The 15,958-nt window shown below is 40.5% G+C and overlaps 1 protein-coding gene across 1 annotated transcript; it reads right to left on the bottom strand.

Moving 5' to 3' along the window:
• Window positions 1–2,918: 2,918 nt before the first annotated feature.
• Window positions 2,919–15,594, bottom strand: LOC119903380 (NACHT, LRR and PYD domains-containing protein 12-like; the record flags this gene model as incomplete). Its single annotated transcript, XM_038719513.1, is given in 10 exon segments — window positions 2,919–3,081; window positions 8,215–8,388; window positions 8,592–8,765; window positions 9,186–9,359; window positions 10,481–10,654; window positions 10,817–10,990; window positions 11,328–11,799; window positions 11,802–13,187; window positions 14,457–14,558; window positions 15,193–15,594. Coding segments are annotated over 10 exon segments (3,264 nt in total), but the record flags the coding sequence as incomplete, so codon positions are not given.
• Window positions 15,595–15,958: the final 364 nt, after the last annotated feature.

The raw sequence follows: 15,958 nt of genomic DNA, 5'->3' as shown, positions 1-15,958 counted from the left end.
TTGTCAACTGCAGTTTCCAAGGTAAAGCATAAATTTGAACCTCTTGATGATTTTGCTGGCGGCACGGTGGTGCGATAATAATATAATAATAATAATATAATCCTTATTTGTAGAGCACTTTTCAAAAACAAGTTACAAAGTGCTTTAACAAGTGTAAAGAATAATACAAAAAAACAAGAGCATGAAAAATTAATATAAAATTAGTGAAATACAATAAAATAAAAGGGATAAAATAAAGTCAAATAAGATCGGGAAAAGCTCTCCTATAAAAGTATGTTTTAAGAAGGGACTTAAAAGAGTTCACTGACTCAGCCGACCTGATTTCCTCGGGCAGGCTGTTCCAGAGCCTCGGGGCCCTGACAGCAAACGCTCTGTCCCCTTTAGTTTTCAGTCGAGACTCTGGAACAGACAGCAGACCTCTGCCCGAGGATCTCAAGGTACGTGCTGGTGCGTATGGGACTAAAAGGTCAGAAATATAACAAGGCGAGAGGCCATGAAGAGCTTTAAAAGTGATCAATAGAATTTTAAAGTCAATTCTAAAACATACTGGGAGCCAGTGTAATGAAGCTAAATATAGTAATGTGGTCATATTTCTTTGTTCTGGTTAAAAGCCTGGCAGCTGAGTTCTGGACAGTCTGGAGTCGATCAATAGATTTTTGGGTTAAACAGGTGAAAAGGCTGTTGCAATAATCCAGCGTGATGAGATGAAGGCGTGTAAAATGGTCTCGGTGTCCTTAAAAGTTAACATAGATCGAATTTTTGCTAAGTTGATAAAAACATGATTGAACAAGCTTTGTGTGCTTCTCGAAATTTAAATTACTATCAAACCAAACACCAAGGTTCTTTGCCACAGGCTTAATGCGATTTACTAGGGAACCAGCAGATGGCAGTATTTGATTTGCCATCTGCTGAGACCCGATGACCAGGATTTCTGTTTTGTCTGAGTTCAGCTGGAGGAAATTATTTGACATCCATTTTTTAACTTCACAAAGGCAGTTGTTAAGTGAACTCAGCATTCCAGGGTCTGTGGATCTGACGGGCAAGTATATTTGTGTGTCATCAGCATAATATGAAAAGAAATGTCATGTTTATGGATAATATGTCCAAGGGGAAGCAGATACAAGGAAAACAAAATGGGTCCTACGACCGACCCCTGAGGCACACCATATTTAACTGGACAGAACAAAGAGACATAGTTGTTTACAGACACACAAAACTTCCTATTTGACAGGTGGTCAAATAGGGTATGACCACGGTTATGGGTTTGCCCTCTGACATGTTGTTTGAAGTTAAAAGAAGTGGCCATATTTAAAAAGTTAGTTGCATTAACATTGGTGGGGTCATCAACATGAATATTAAAATCGCCACAAAGAACAATTCTGTCATAATTTAAAACCAGAGTAGATAAAAATTCAGGAAGTTCTGATAAAAATCCTCCAGGCGGTTTTGGGGGGCGATAAATTATAACAAATATGATAGGTTGCAGCCCTCCAACTTTAAGAGTGAGAACTTCAAAGAGTTAAATTCATCACAGCGTACTTGATGACATTTAAATTTTTCCTATACACGCTCACTAGCCCACCACCACGACCACTGACCCTCGGTTGACTAAAACAATCATATTGAGGCGGACACAGTTCAGCTAGCTGGCTATAGTCATTCATCTGCAACCAGGATTCAGTTAAAAACATAAAATCTAGATTTCCATACAAGATAAAATCATTTAAGATAAAAGTCTTACTTGAAAGTGATCTCACATTGAAGAGAGCCATTTTAAATGAGTTTGTTCTGGGTGCTGGAGTTGGTGCAGTTGTCCTAATCCTTAAGAGATTACTAATATTGCTGTGTGGGATGTGCACATTTCGGTTTACTGGTCTATGTGTGATGATGACAGGAATAGAAGTCTGTGGAACAGCGCTGGGAGCAGACGGCTTTACATGCCAGCAGGTGGAGACAGTTGTTTGTGGCAGTGAGCCAGAGATCTGTTCAGTGAGCGGTGGTGTGTCCAGGTGTGCTGCATGAATGATTAGTCATTCATATAAGTCATGTGTGGACCGCACCACATGCTGTATGTGCGCAGCTAACATTTCTGAGCCCCGTTTGTTTGGGCGAAGTCCGTCTGTCTTAAAAAGAGACATTCTTTGCCAGAAATATTAAAATTATCCACATAAAACACACGGTGAGCCCTGCAGGCGGACTGGAGCCAGTCGTGGAGGCCAAGGAGTCTACTGAAGCGGCCAGCACCGCGACCAACTGTGGGAATGGGACCAGAGATAAAAACGGACTTTCCACACTGCTTTAAAAAGTTAAAAAGACGGTTAAAATCTGAAGGTTAGCACTGTCGCCTCACAGCAAGAAGGTTGGGGGTTCGAACCCCGGTTGCCCCGGCCTTTCTGTGTGGAGTTTGCATGTTCTCCCCGTGTCTGCGTGGGTTCTCTCCGGGTGCTCCAGCTTTCTCCCACCGTCTAAAAACATGCAGGCTAGGTTGATTGGTTGCCCTAAATTGTCCTTAGGTGTGAGTGTGAGTGGTTGTTTGTCTATGTGTGACCCTGCAATGGACTGGCGACCTGTCCAGGGTGTACCCCGCCTGTCGCCTGATGTCAGCTGGGATTGGCTCCAGCCCCCCCACGATCCTGTACGCAGGATAAGCGGTCGACAATGGATGGATGATGATTTTGCATTATGGTTTATAAATGCTTGACTATATTTGTCATATTTGCATTTCACTAAATGATAAAGACCTGATCCTGGTCTGCTGGTCTGATATTAGTTAGGAGGTCATTCTCAGTGGGGACATGGACTCTCAGCACATCTGTTACTGTTTCCACTGTTATCTGCAGGGGTGCTGGTTCAGACTGTGAACCAAGAGTTCTCAGCTTGTCAGGCAGACAGAGAAACAGTGTGTGAGCTCTTGTTGCCTGTTCATACCTGAGTGTATCTAGTCCAGCTGACAGCAGCTTTACTCCTGAGTCTCCTGGATGGTTGAAGCTCAGGTCCAGCTCTCTCAGACTGAAGGGGTTGGATCTCAGTGCTGAGGCCAGAGAAGTACAACCTTCCTCTGTGATAAGACATCCTGAAAGCCTGAAGACACACACACACACACACACACACATAATATATTTTTATCTATTCTTTCCTTGTCAGTGTGAATTCATAATTAATGATTCAAATTATCAAAATATTAAATTACCCCATCAGTCCACTGCTGTAAAATTCTTCCCTTCATCAGCAAAGTATTTTGACTAGGAAATGTAAGCATAGCTATGGTCTATGCTCCAATTGGTTCTGAAACTACTTTTTACTTAATGTATTGATAACTCAGTGACTGTGTTTGATGTGAATGAGAGCATAGACTGTATCAAAACCGAGGAACGAATACTTGACAGCTGAATAACTTGAGATGGTGGCCTGTGTAAACAAAGAAAATGGTGGCAAGTTGCTACCAGACAATAAAGCGAAAAACTAGCGCGGTGAGTTAATATCTAAACCGCTGGCAACAAAAGTGAGGACACCCCTAAGTGAAATTGTCCAAATGGGGCCCAAAGTGTCAATATTTTGTGTGGCCACCATTATTTTACAGCGCTGCTTTAACCCTCTTGGGCATGGAGTTCACCAGAGGTTGCCACTGGAGTCCTCTTCCACTCCTCCACATCACTGAGCTGGTGGATGTTAGAGACCTTGCGCTCCTCCACCTTCCGTTTGAGGAGCCCCACAGATGCTCAGCAGGGTTCAGGTCTGGAGACCTGCTCGGCGAGTCCGTCACCTTTACCCTCAGCTTCTTTAGTGAGGCAGCGGTCGTTCTTGGAGGTGTGTTTGGGGTCGTTATCATGTTGGAATAAAAATTATTCTAAGTTGTGAATCCTGTCGTGTGAAGTCCATCGCTCTCTGTCTGCTAACTTCTCTCATCCTGCACCATGTTGATGTAGAACAAAAAAACCTTCAGAGCTTCAGAGCTAGATCAAATGAATGACGTGTATACAAGTATTATTCTGTTTGAAATAAATAAACTGTTTCATAGTAGTTACAGTTTTGTGCAAAATGAATTAAAGGCCTGTCCCAAACATACAGTAGGCAGGATCAAATCAGGGATTTTAGCAAATAAAAGTTTTACCCAAAGTTAATCTTGGTCTCAGGACATGGTTCCAGTAATCCATGTCCTTAGTCTGCTTGTCTTCAGCAAACTGTGTACGGGCTTTCTTGTGCATCATCTTTAGAAGAGGCTTCCTTCTGGGACGACAGCCACGCAGACCAATTTGATGCAGTGTGTGGCGTATGGTCTGAGAGGCTGACCCCCCACCCCTTCAACCTCTGCAGCAATGCTGGCATAGACTGTTAATAAAGACATCATGTCTAGTAAAGTAGTGCTGACTAAGGGTAAAACTTCTTTAAGCAGCCTAGTTGGGATGGAGTCTAAAAGACAAGTTGATGATTTCAAATATAGGCTTAATAAGCCCGACAAGCAAACCGAATTTAGACGAATCTATCAACAAATTGGCACAGAACTGGAATAGAATATATCAGGAAAAGACATTAACAATGCATATGACAGATTCTTAGAACCTTTTAAGTATTTATATGACAAAAATTGTCCAATAAAAGAATATAGCAGACCCGGGCCCATGCCCGCCATGATTTATTGTCCATGGAACCCGCCATGGCTCGGGGGCCTGTGGAGAATAAACGACCGAGTTTTAAATGAAAGGGGCTTGCGGTTACGAAGATCTGAAATGAATGTATGTATATGGCAGTGTTATTTTATTTCCATTTTATTGCACCACCTGGAGGCCGATTGATGCAAAATTTCACACAGGCTCTTGGGAGGCCATGCCAGATAAGGTCCCCGAGTTTGGTGTAGATCGGACATTGCAAACGTAAGATGTTTAGCTTTTGGCCGTTTTTTGTTGGATCAAAATTCCCTCTACAAACTTTCTTCGGCTTGGTCCAGCGATGGTCCATGCCAAGTTTCGTGTTGATCGGACTTGCGGCTTCGGAGGATTTAATTAAAATAGGTTTTCCAGTTTTCGCGATTTTGCTAAATGAAAACGTCATCGCACAGAGGCGTGTCCTATATATATCGCAATCGGCAGCATCCCCCAAACAAGTAGACATAAGGTTTATGAATGTAGTAACATGTAGTGGGCTGTAGTTATGAGGCAAAATGTCCTTTAGTTGAAAATCCCTGTGGAATGAATGGGATTGTCTGATGGTATTTGAGCTTCGATTATAGCGCCACCTTTTGGCCGAAGTGCACCAAATTTTTCAGGTGTCATCAGGGCCCCATGGGGAACAGTTGACCCAATTTGGTGTCAATCGGACTTGGAAAATGCATGTAAGTGAATGGGGGGAGGGGGGTTATTCTGTTTCTTCCTGGTTATTATTAGTTTCCCTGTGGCTTTCTGCCTGCGTCTCATTAGTCCTGAGCCCCCCTCACCTGTGTTGCTCCCGCCCCACTCGTTGGTCCCTGTGTCTATATACTGGATGCCTGCTTGTCTCTTCAGTCTTGGTCACATCCTTCGTCTATGGGGAGTGTTCTGCCTTGTGCTCCGTGTAATGGGAATTTCATGAGAACCATCTTTAAAACACTGTCTTGTAACTAATCTCACTAGGGGCCTCCAGCCTCTTGGGTATGGGGTCAATGGAAGGTAAATGTGTGTGATGTGGGTGTTTTCCCTGTTCCCTGGAATATTCCCTGGTTTTTGGATTGCCTTGTGTTTGTTGGATTTACCTCAGTTTGGTCTTACCCTTATGCTTCCACGTAAGCTTGTTTCAGTTTTTTTTTTTTTTGAGTAATTAAATCCTTTTGAACTGCATCCTCGCCTTTTGGTCTGCATTTGGGTCCAGACCTCAGCCTTCACTCAGCCAACCCATGACAAAAATAAATAATATAAACAATATTAAAGGAATATGGGCTATAATGAATAGTATTATAAGAAATCGTCCTAGACAAATACAGTAGGTTTTCCTAAGTATTTTATTGATAAGGATAAGAACTATTATAATATGGATGATGTGGCTAACAGTTTTAATCAGTTCTTTGTAAATGTGGGACCTGACCTAGCTGGGAAAATCACTGTAATAAATTAATAGAGAGAAATCCAAGCTCAATGTTTCTCAGGCCAGTGGATGAAAAAGAAATATTGGAAATTGTGAGCAAATTCAAGATAAAAAGTCTACCGATTACAATGACATTGACATGACTATAGTGAGAAGTAATTGAGGGGATCTCAAAACCATTAATATTTATATGTAATTTATCATTTGAAACAGGTTCATTTCCAAACAAAATGAAAATAGCCAAAGTCATACCTCTGTATAAAAATGGCAGCAAACACCAGTTCACAAACTACAGACCTGTCTCCTTACTTCCACAATTCTCCAAAATACTAGAAAAAATCTTTAAAAACAGATTAGAAACATTCTTGGATAAGCAACAATTACTCACAGACAGTCAATATGGATTCAGATTAAACAGATCTACATTGATGGCAATAATAGAATGAATTGAGGAAATCACCAGTGCCATAGATCATAAAAATTATGTAATGGAGGTATCTGTACGGTGTCAGGGGTATAGTATTAGACTGGGTGAGGAGTTATCTTAGTAAAAGACAGCAGTTTGTGAAGTTGGGAAGCTCCAGGTCAGTATGTTTGGACATTGCTTGTGGTGTCCCCCAGGGGGTCATTTCTGGGACCAAAACTGTTTATTTTGTATATTAATGAAATATGTTCAGTATCTAAGTTGTTGAAGATGGTGTTATTTGCAGATGACACAAATATATTCTGTTCAGGTGAAAACCTTCAGCAACTAGTGGAAGATGTCACTAAAGAAATTAACAAATTAAAAATATGGTTTGATAGAAATAAATTATCATTAAATTTAAATAAAACTAAAATAATGTTATTTGGAAAATACAATATGAATATTCAGGTGAACATACAAATAGATGGGGTTATAATTGAGAGTTCATGAAAATAAATTTCTTTTTATTATATTAATTATAGATGACAGAATCAGTTGGAAATCACACATTTATCATGTACAATCTAAACTATCAAGATCAATTGCAGTATTAAATAAAGCCATATTTCATTTACTGTGCTGAGATTTGGGGACACAACTACAAAAGTTCATTATATTCACTATCTATTCTCCAAAAAAGAGCAATAAGGATTATTCATAATGGTGGGTATAGGGATCACACTCACTCATTATTCTTACAGTCAAAATTATTAACATTCACAGATCTGGTGAAATATCAATCAGCCCAAATACTGTTTAAAGCCAAAAATAACCTATTGCCAAGAAATATTCAAATATTATTTAGGGAGAGAGAGGGAGGTTATAATTTAAGGGCGAAACACAACACAACAAACAGGATACGGACAACCAGGAAATGTTTTTGCATTTCAAGCTCTGGAGTAAAGATCTGGAACAGTCTTAATGAGGAACTAAAGCAATGTCCAAACATAAATCAGTTTAAAATCAGTTATAAAGATATGGTTTTCAATGGTTACAGGGATGAAGAAGGGGGTGAATAATCAATGAGTTTTTCTGGGGCTAGTAATTATCTTCAGTTTCATTGTGGTCATTTATTTCTGAGTTGCTGGAATTTATTCTTTCCTATTATATTTTTTTATTTTCTTGTTTAAATGATTGATGTACATTTTGAATTGCTTTTGGATATAACAAAGTAGATGTGCAAATATTTGGAACGCGGGTCGATTACTTGTAAGCTTTAGATTTTTGGATAGGGGGTGGGATTAAATAAGGTTTTTTTTCTTCTTCCCACTCCTTTTCTAATCTAAATCACTTCGATTTGTTTACTTGATTTCATTTTCTTGTCAAATGTTCTTTTTACATATATTCGTAACAAACATAATTACCAATGGTTTAGATGAAGCACAACACAACCTGTTGTTATCAGCTGGTCCGTTTGTTTTGGAGAGGAGGAGACCGACTTTGGCTCCATGTAAAAACTCCAATTTAGCGTAACTCCATCCACAGCTGTTAGCTGTAAATGCACCGCTGCACACTGGCTGCTATTTCTGGGCAATAAATTTTATTCCAAAGTACGATCTGAGGCCGAGACTTGTGTGTGCCATTTGACTTTCAGGTCCAAGGTTTTAACTGCAGTGTATAATCTACACTGTTAAAACCTAAATATGTTGGGTATCTTGCTACATTTTCTCTGTTAACATAAGCTGAATGCTGACCTGAGAGTCTCTAATGCACAGTGTGGACTCCCCAGTCCAACAGAGAGCAGCTTCACTCCTGAATCCCGCAGGTCGTTGTTGCTTAGGTCCAGCTCTCTCAGACTACAGGATGGGGTGCAGAGAACTGAGGATAGAGCTTCACAGCTTCTCTCTGACAGATTACAGCCACTCAACCTAGAAAATATAGACAATACACATGTGAAAACATTCGTCTCTGTGTTTGAAATTACTTACACCTACAGTATATTTTGACAGCAACTATTTTCATATCAGTGTCTGAAAAGGGAAGTGGTGTACCGTAATGACGATGAAGATAAATGACAAAAACATAAATGTGACAGTTATGGCTGACTCTTTACATGTTTATTAATCCTGACCTGAGAGTCTCCAGTGTACAGTCTGGACACTCCAGTCCAGCAGAGAGCAGTTTCACTTCTGAGTCCTGCATTAGGTTGTTACTCAGGTCCAGCTCTCTCAGATTAGACGATTGGGAGCCAAGAACTGACATCAGAGCTTCACAACTTCTCTCTGACAGATTACAGCCACACAGCCTAGAAAATATGAACATCGCATTTTTGAAAATATTACTCAGTGTTTATATGATTTAGGTTTATATATATATATATATATATATATATATATATATATAAAAAATATAATCTTTATTTGTAGAGCACTTTTCAAAAACAAGTTACAAAGTGCTTTAACAAGTGTAAAGACAATAATACCCAAAAAACAATAATACAGAAACAATACAAGATAAAAGCAAGAAAACATTGAAAAGACTAAAATACACGTTTAAGATAAATATAAAATAAGTAAAATAGAATAAAATAAAAGGGATAAAATAAATATATTTAGGTACAAACTGCAAACTTCATAAAAGAGAAGTAGTACAATGACTGAAGAAAAATGACAACAGCATCATGTGACAATTGTAGTTCACTTTTTATAGCTTTATTAATCCTGACCTGAGAGTCTTCAGTGTACAATGTGGACTCTCCAGTCCAGGAGAGAGCAGCTTCACTCCTGAATCCTGCAGGTCATTGTTACTCATGTCCAGCTCTCTCAAACTAGAAGACTTGGAGCTGAGAACTGAGGACAGAGCTTCACAACTTCTCTCTGACAGATTACAGCCACACAGCCTAGAAAATATGAACAGCACATATGTACATAAGGTGGTGATGGCGCGAGGGTGGTGATGACGCAGTGGATAAGACACGCCTTTGGTGTGAGAGACCCATGTTCAATTCCCAAATGTTACACATCCACCAATGTGTCCCTGAGCAAGACACTTAACCCCTAGTTGCTCCAGAGGTGTGTGACTTTTGACATAAATAACAATTGTAAGTCGCTTTGGATAAAAGCGTCAGCTAAATTAATAAATATAATGTAAATGAAAACGTTACTCTCTGTATTTGATATGATTTAGGATTATATTTTGGTAGGCACCGCTTTTATAAAAGAGAAGTAGTACAGTGACTGATGGCGATAACATCATGTGACAATTGACCCTTCACAAAGCCACGCCAGCCCTAATGACTGTGTCTGAGTCTGACAAACGGTTGGACTTATCAGACTTAGTATGGCGCTGCCACTATCTGTAACTGCACTCCCTGGAGAAATATTGTTTAATTTTTGGAAAAACTAAAGAGCATTCTCAGAGAATTATACAGAAATGTTTGCATTATGCATTTCAAGGTTAGATTCAGGCTGTCAAACTGACAAAAAAAACAAAACAAAGATAGAAGCTATATCCTACCGATCACAGAGTAAAAGTGAACCACCACATCACCTGATCATTGAGACAGAGGACAATTATATTAAGGATAACACTGTTGCTTTCAACTGTGTAGGTCTATATTCCCTATTGCAAACATTGAAATGAAAAAGCAGTAGGCCTATATAACGTTACATTCAGTAGTAAGTTAGGTAGCATTAACTAGCTAACATTACATTAGGAACAATCCACAGCCTACATTTTTCTGCATTTATTTTAGGTTTTGGAAAGGGAATAAATCGTACTTCTCCTTTCAACCTCTCCTGGTAGTGATTGTAACTATTACAAATGTTCCAGTAACAGCGTTTGACCATATCTTGGTAAAACTTGGCAAAAAAGCTAGACAACGACTCCTTTTGCATGCTACAGCATTGCCATGGAGGTTTCGGACTTCAGTTAGAGTGTGTCCTATAAGGTGCTGTGATTAGCCAGCTTGCGGTTTTGGGACGTGGCTTAGCGAAGGGTGAATTATGGTTCAATCCTGACCTGAGAGTCTCCAGTGTAGTGTGTGGGCACTCCAGTCCAGCAGAGAGCACCTTTACTCCTGAATCCTGTAGGTCGTTGTTACTCAGGTCAAGCTCTCTCAGACTAGAGGACTGGGAGCTGAGAACGGAGGACAGAGCTTTACAGCTTCTCTCTGACAGATTACAGCCACTCAGCCTAGAAAATATGTACAGCACATATGTGAAAGATTTTCTCTCTGTATTTTAAATTATTTACAATCATATTTTGAAAAGAGACGTGGTACAATGACTGAAGAAAAGGACAACAACATCAAATCACAGTTCTGGTTCTCCCTTTATAAGTTTTCATAATCCGGACCTGAGAGTCTCCAGTGTGCAGTGTGGACTCTCCAGTCCAGCAGAGAGCAGCTTCGCTCCTGAATCCTTCAGTTTGTTGTTACTCAGGTCCAGTGCTCTCAGACTAGATGACTTGAGGCTGAGAACTGAGGACAGAGCTTCACAGCTTCTCTCTGATAGATTACAGCCACTCAGCCTGAAGGGGGGATAGTGAGAGATATTCAGTGATAAAGACAAACGCTGATACTGTTTGTTTCATCTAACACTAAAAAACATCACATTTATACAGTTTCCTATAGTTTTTATTGCTGTGTTTATTATTGGGATCTTTAGTCAAATCAGTTTGATCCCAGTAATACACAAATTTATTTTATCTTAAAATCAACTACATTGTATAATATTTTGTTTTCATTTCATGGCTGCATTAATCTGTGGTGGTACAATGAAACTAGTTTTTCAGTAAGACATTCTTACACTGAGAACAACCCTATACATGTGATACAGTGAGTATCTGCAGTTATCTGTGCACTTACAGAGCTTTGTTGGAGGCTTTGACCACTGGCAGCAGCCGCAGAAGAACCACCTCTGAAGCAGAGTATTTCTTCAAGTCAAACACGTCCAGATATTTTTCTGATGACAGTAAGATGAAGCCCAGAGCTGACCACTGAGCAGGAGACAGTTTATCTGTGGAGAGACTTCCTGAACTCAGGTACTGTCGGATCTGCTCCACTAGAGAACAATCGTTCAGTTCATTCAGACAGTGGAACAGATTGATGCTTCTTTCTGCAGACAGATTCTCACTGATCTTCTTCTTGATGTACTCGATTGTTTCCTGATTGGTCTCTGAGCTTCTTTTCTTTTTCAGTAGGTCTCGTAGGAGAGTCTGATTGGTCTGCAGAGAAAGTCCCATGAGGAAGCGGAGGAACAAGTCCAGGTGTCCATTTGGACTCTGCAAGGCCTTGTCAATAGCGAACCTGTGGACCTCTGACACAGATGTTTGCTGAAAACCATTCGCACATGCTTGCCAAAGGTTTGCCCTGGCTCAGACATGACATTCTTGTTTTTGTTAATGAGTGCCTTCTCTACATACAAAGCTGCCAAAAACTCCTGAACACTCAGATGGATAAAGCTAAACATCTTGTCTGCTTCATCCTTCTTCTTCCCACGTTCCTCTTTAAAGATCTCTGTGAAGACTCCTGAGCACACCGAGGCTCCACTGACATTAATGCCGCTCTCTTTCAGGTCTGATTCGTAGAAGATCAGGTTGCCCTTTTCCAGCTGGTGGAAAGCCAGTTTTGCTAATGACTTAATGTACTGAATGCACTTTTCTGGGCCGTATTTCTTTTTTGTCTGATCAATCTGAAACACCAAGAATTCTGTGTACATCTCAGTCAGGGTCCTGGGCAGCTCTCCTCTCTCTCTGGTCTTCAACACATCCTCCAGAACTGTAGCAGTGATCCAGCAGAAGACTGGGATGTGGCACATGATGTGGAGGCTTCGTGATGTCTTGATGTGGGAGATGATTCTGCTGGCCTGCTCCTCATCTCTGCATCTCTTCCTGAAGTACTCCTCCTTCTGTGGGTCAGTGAACCCTCTAACCTCTGTCATGCTGTCGACAAACTCTCGAGGGATTTGATTGGCTGCTGCAGGTCGTGTGGTTATCCAGAGGCGAGCAGAGGGAAGCAGGTTCCTTTTGATGAGGTTTGTCAGTAGCACATCCACTGAGGTGGAATCTGTCACATTGAAGTTTACTGGCTGATTTTCCCAGGTAGAGAAGTCCAGATGAAGACGGCTCTCATCCAGTCCATCCAAAACAAACAGAAGTTTGAATTTACTTTTGTCATAGTTGGTGTTTCCTGATGACTGCAGAGTTTCAAAGATGTAGTTAAGAGCTTCTTCCTTGATTTCTCTGGTTTCCCTGATGCAATTATGAATGAGTTCTGTCAAACATAACTTTTCCCCTGCCCATAAATTCAGCTGGCGGAAGGTGAAGGGAAAAATCAGATGCATATCTTGATTGGATTTTTTTTCAGCCCAGTCCAACACAAACTTGCTCACAAGAAATGTTTTGCCAATTCCTGCGATTCCACTGGTCAGTACTGTTCTTATGGGTCTGTATTTTCCAGAGGGGGGTTTGAACATGTCAGTAGGTCTAATTGGTTTGTCTGTTTCTGCTGGCTTCAACACTGCCTCAATCTGCATGACCTCATGCTGTGTGTTTATGCTTATGTCAGCCCCAGCAGTGATGTACAGCTCTGTGTAGATATCATCCAGACGTTCCTTCTTCTGCATCCATCCTTCTTGTATACATATGAACTTGTCCTGAAAGTGTGATTGAAGCATGTGTTGGTAATATGTGATGGGTTGTGGCTCTGGTATTGGAACCATCATGTCTGTGTTGAACACAAATATAAAAAATATAAAGTATCAGGCTGTTTGTGCACACATATAGAAGCATTCTGTTCTTTAGGATTGTTTTCCTAAGAACCAACGACATTTTCCTTTCAAATAACAGCAATGGAGCCAGCTTAATGTCATAACCAAACATATTTGATACTGTTAGTAACGTCTCTGTTAAGGGGGTGCACACCTGCCACTTTGCCTCTTGATGCCCGAAGTGACCTTTTGTCATGGCAAAGTCCTTTATTCCTTTATTTTTAAAGGGCCGTTTGTGAACGCCTGCCATAAATAAAATTACCTACATGATGACCTTTCATTGTATTTTACAAGAACAACATGAAGAGAGCACGCACGGAAATTAACCCATTTATCACTTCTGTTGTTTTGGACAACTTAAGACACTTGAGTTTCTAATCCGTTGGTTATTAATAGGTGCAAAGAATATGAATATTCCCAAAGACAACTTCTGTATGTGACGCTGAGCACGTGCACTTTTCTTTGGTTTCTTTGGTCGACCATGGCGAGGCCTGTTCTGAGTGGAACCTGTCCTGTTGAACCGCTGTACGGTCTTGGCCACCGTGCTGCAGCTCAGTTTCAGGGTCTTGGCAGTCTTCTTACAGCCTTGACCATCTTTATGTAGAGCAACCGTTCTTTGTTTCAGGTCCTCAGAGTTCTTTGCCATGAGGTGCCATGTTGAACTTCCAGTGAGCAGTATGAGAGAGTGTGAGAGCGATAACACCAAGTTTAACACACCTGCTCCCCGTTCACACCTGAGACCCTGTAACACTAACAAGTCACATGACACCGGGGAGGGAAAATGGCTAATTGGGCCTATTTGAACATTTTCATTTAGGGGTGTCCTCCCTTTTGTTGCCAGCGGTTTAGACATTAACGGCTGTGTGATGTGTTATTTTGAGGGGACAGCAGATTTACACTGTTATACAAGCTGCACACTCACTACTTTCTTTCTGTCATTTCTTTAGTGTTGAACATGAAAAGATAGAATCAGATATTTACAGACATGTGAGGGGTGAACTCACTTAGAGATACTGTATCTGTTGCAGAGAAATCTATTGAAGTTAGCATGTTCGCCAAGTTGTTAGAAACAAGCTTAAACAAAAGCTGTCTGTATGTAGTTCAACCATTAATTTATTGTCGCTACATATCTAAAATTTGACAAACTTTTATAAACATAGCTGCTGGCTGAGACAGAATGACTCCCCATATTTGTTTGAAAATCACATTTTATAATGTAACTTTACCTTCAGTCTGATGAGAGGCAGGTCCTCTGTTCTGTGGAGTTTCTTCAACATGACTGACATTCATGAAAGAGAGAGGAATAATGTAGTTGTAGAATTTGAATGCTAGCAGGTGTCGTCATGCTGCTCAGTTTGCTATCATGCTGCTGAATCTCTGTATTCATTTGCAGTATGTGTATCTATTTGCATTGGTGTTAATAAAGATATTTTCTTGTGATGTTGTCCAGCACATGCTTGTGTGTAGTAGTAATTTGAGGCTGTAATTGGTTTGGGAGACAAACTTTAACTGTAGAATATTTCCTTTGTGTCAAAATGCAATTACTGTCTCTTACTCTCTTGCTTTATGTTTGTGTTGCTTCTCATAGGTTCGGTACACTTAGATGGAGTATTTCACTTGGACACTGTTTGTATCCTGCAGCATCTTTCAATTGCTCATTCACAAATGTGTGGGCAGTAACATCATCGTCATTTGTGTACAGTTCTGACATTATAGCCTGATCCTCATCACTGTTACTCTGCTGGTAAAACTCATGCATATGTTGCCTGCTGCAGCAGCTTCCTCCACCCCTCAAAACCGCTCCTTATGTGCTATATTTTTCATAAATGCTCTCTCAGCAGAATCCTCTACACTCTCTTTGGGAGTTTCCTCAATTATCAGGTTTTTAATTTTCATCAGGTTGAAAATTCTCAGACTGCCGTGCCATCGTGTTTTTCATGTTTTCTACTTCCTGTGACTGACCTTGTGGTCCCGAGCTGGTGTCCAACAAACTCTGTAGCAAATCATTCCTTTGGCTCTTCTTTAGAATCTGCTTGGTCACCTCCACAGCTCCAGGAAGTGTGTAGGTCTGGATCATCAGATCCACTGTGTCCCACGTCTTTGCGTTCTCCAGCTTGTTCTTCGGGATGGTTGAAGAGTCTTTCAGACGTTCATCTTTAAGGAACCACTTGAAGCACTTAAATTCTTCTTCTCCAAGTTCATCCAGAGTGTTCAGGAGGACCTCTTTTGTCATTGTGGCCCTCTAGTCAAATCTGCAAATATCGTTGACCCTAAAGTTATCTGACTGGTGTCGTGTTGATCGTTGATTCTCCTGCAGACAGGGAGAGTTGTGAATCTGCCGACAAGCAGGACAAAAATGAAGTGCAATGAACACTGCTACACTTAAGCAAACAGGAAGTATAGGGGAGACCAGGGAGTGTGGTAACACTGGGTTAGCTGTAACACTGTCAGTTTGACCAATCAGAAAAGAGCTGCGGTGATGTCATAAATATTGTAGACTCCAATTTCCTTTTCAAGCTCTGTTAGCAACACCTGTGCATTTTACAACCAAAAAATGATTTTTGATTAATTTTTGCCAAGCATTCATTCTATTGTAGATGCAATTTTATAACTTATATCACCTAAAGTATCCGTTTCTCTAGTTTAATTTGATGTTTTGGATTCATGCTAACCTTGAACATACATAAATTAAACAGCTAGCTATGGAATGGCTGGTTGTTGTCGGAAC

The sequence above is a fragment of the Micropterus salmoides genome, unplaced genomic scaffold, assembly GCF_014851395.1.
Source record: "Micropterus salmoides isolate LMB-PRFRI ecotype aquatic unplaced genomic scaffold, ASM1485139v1 Ms_hic_scaffold_1487, whole genome shotgun sequence".
Lineage (NCBI taxonomy): Eukaryota > Metazoa > Chordata > Actinopteri > Centrarchiformes > Centrarchidae > Micropterus > Micropterus salmoides.
Note: the sequence above shows the minus strand (reverse complement) of the source record. Positions and strands in the feature narration are given on the sequence as shown.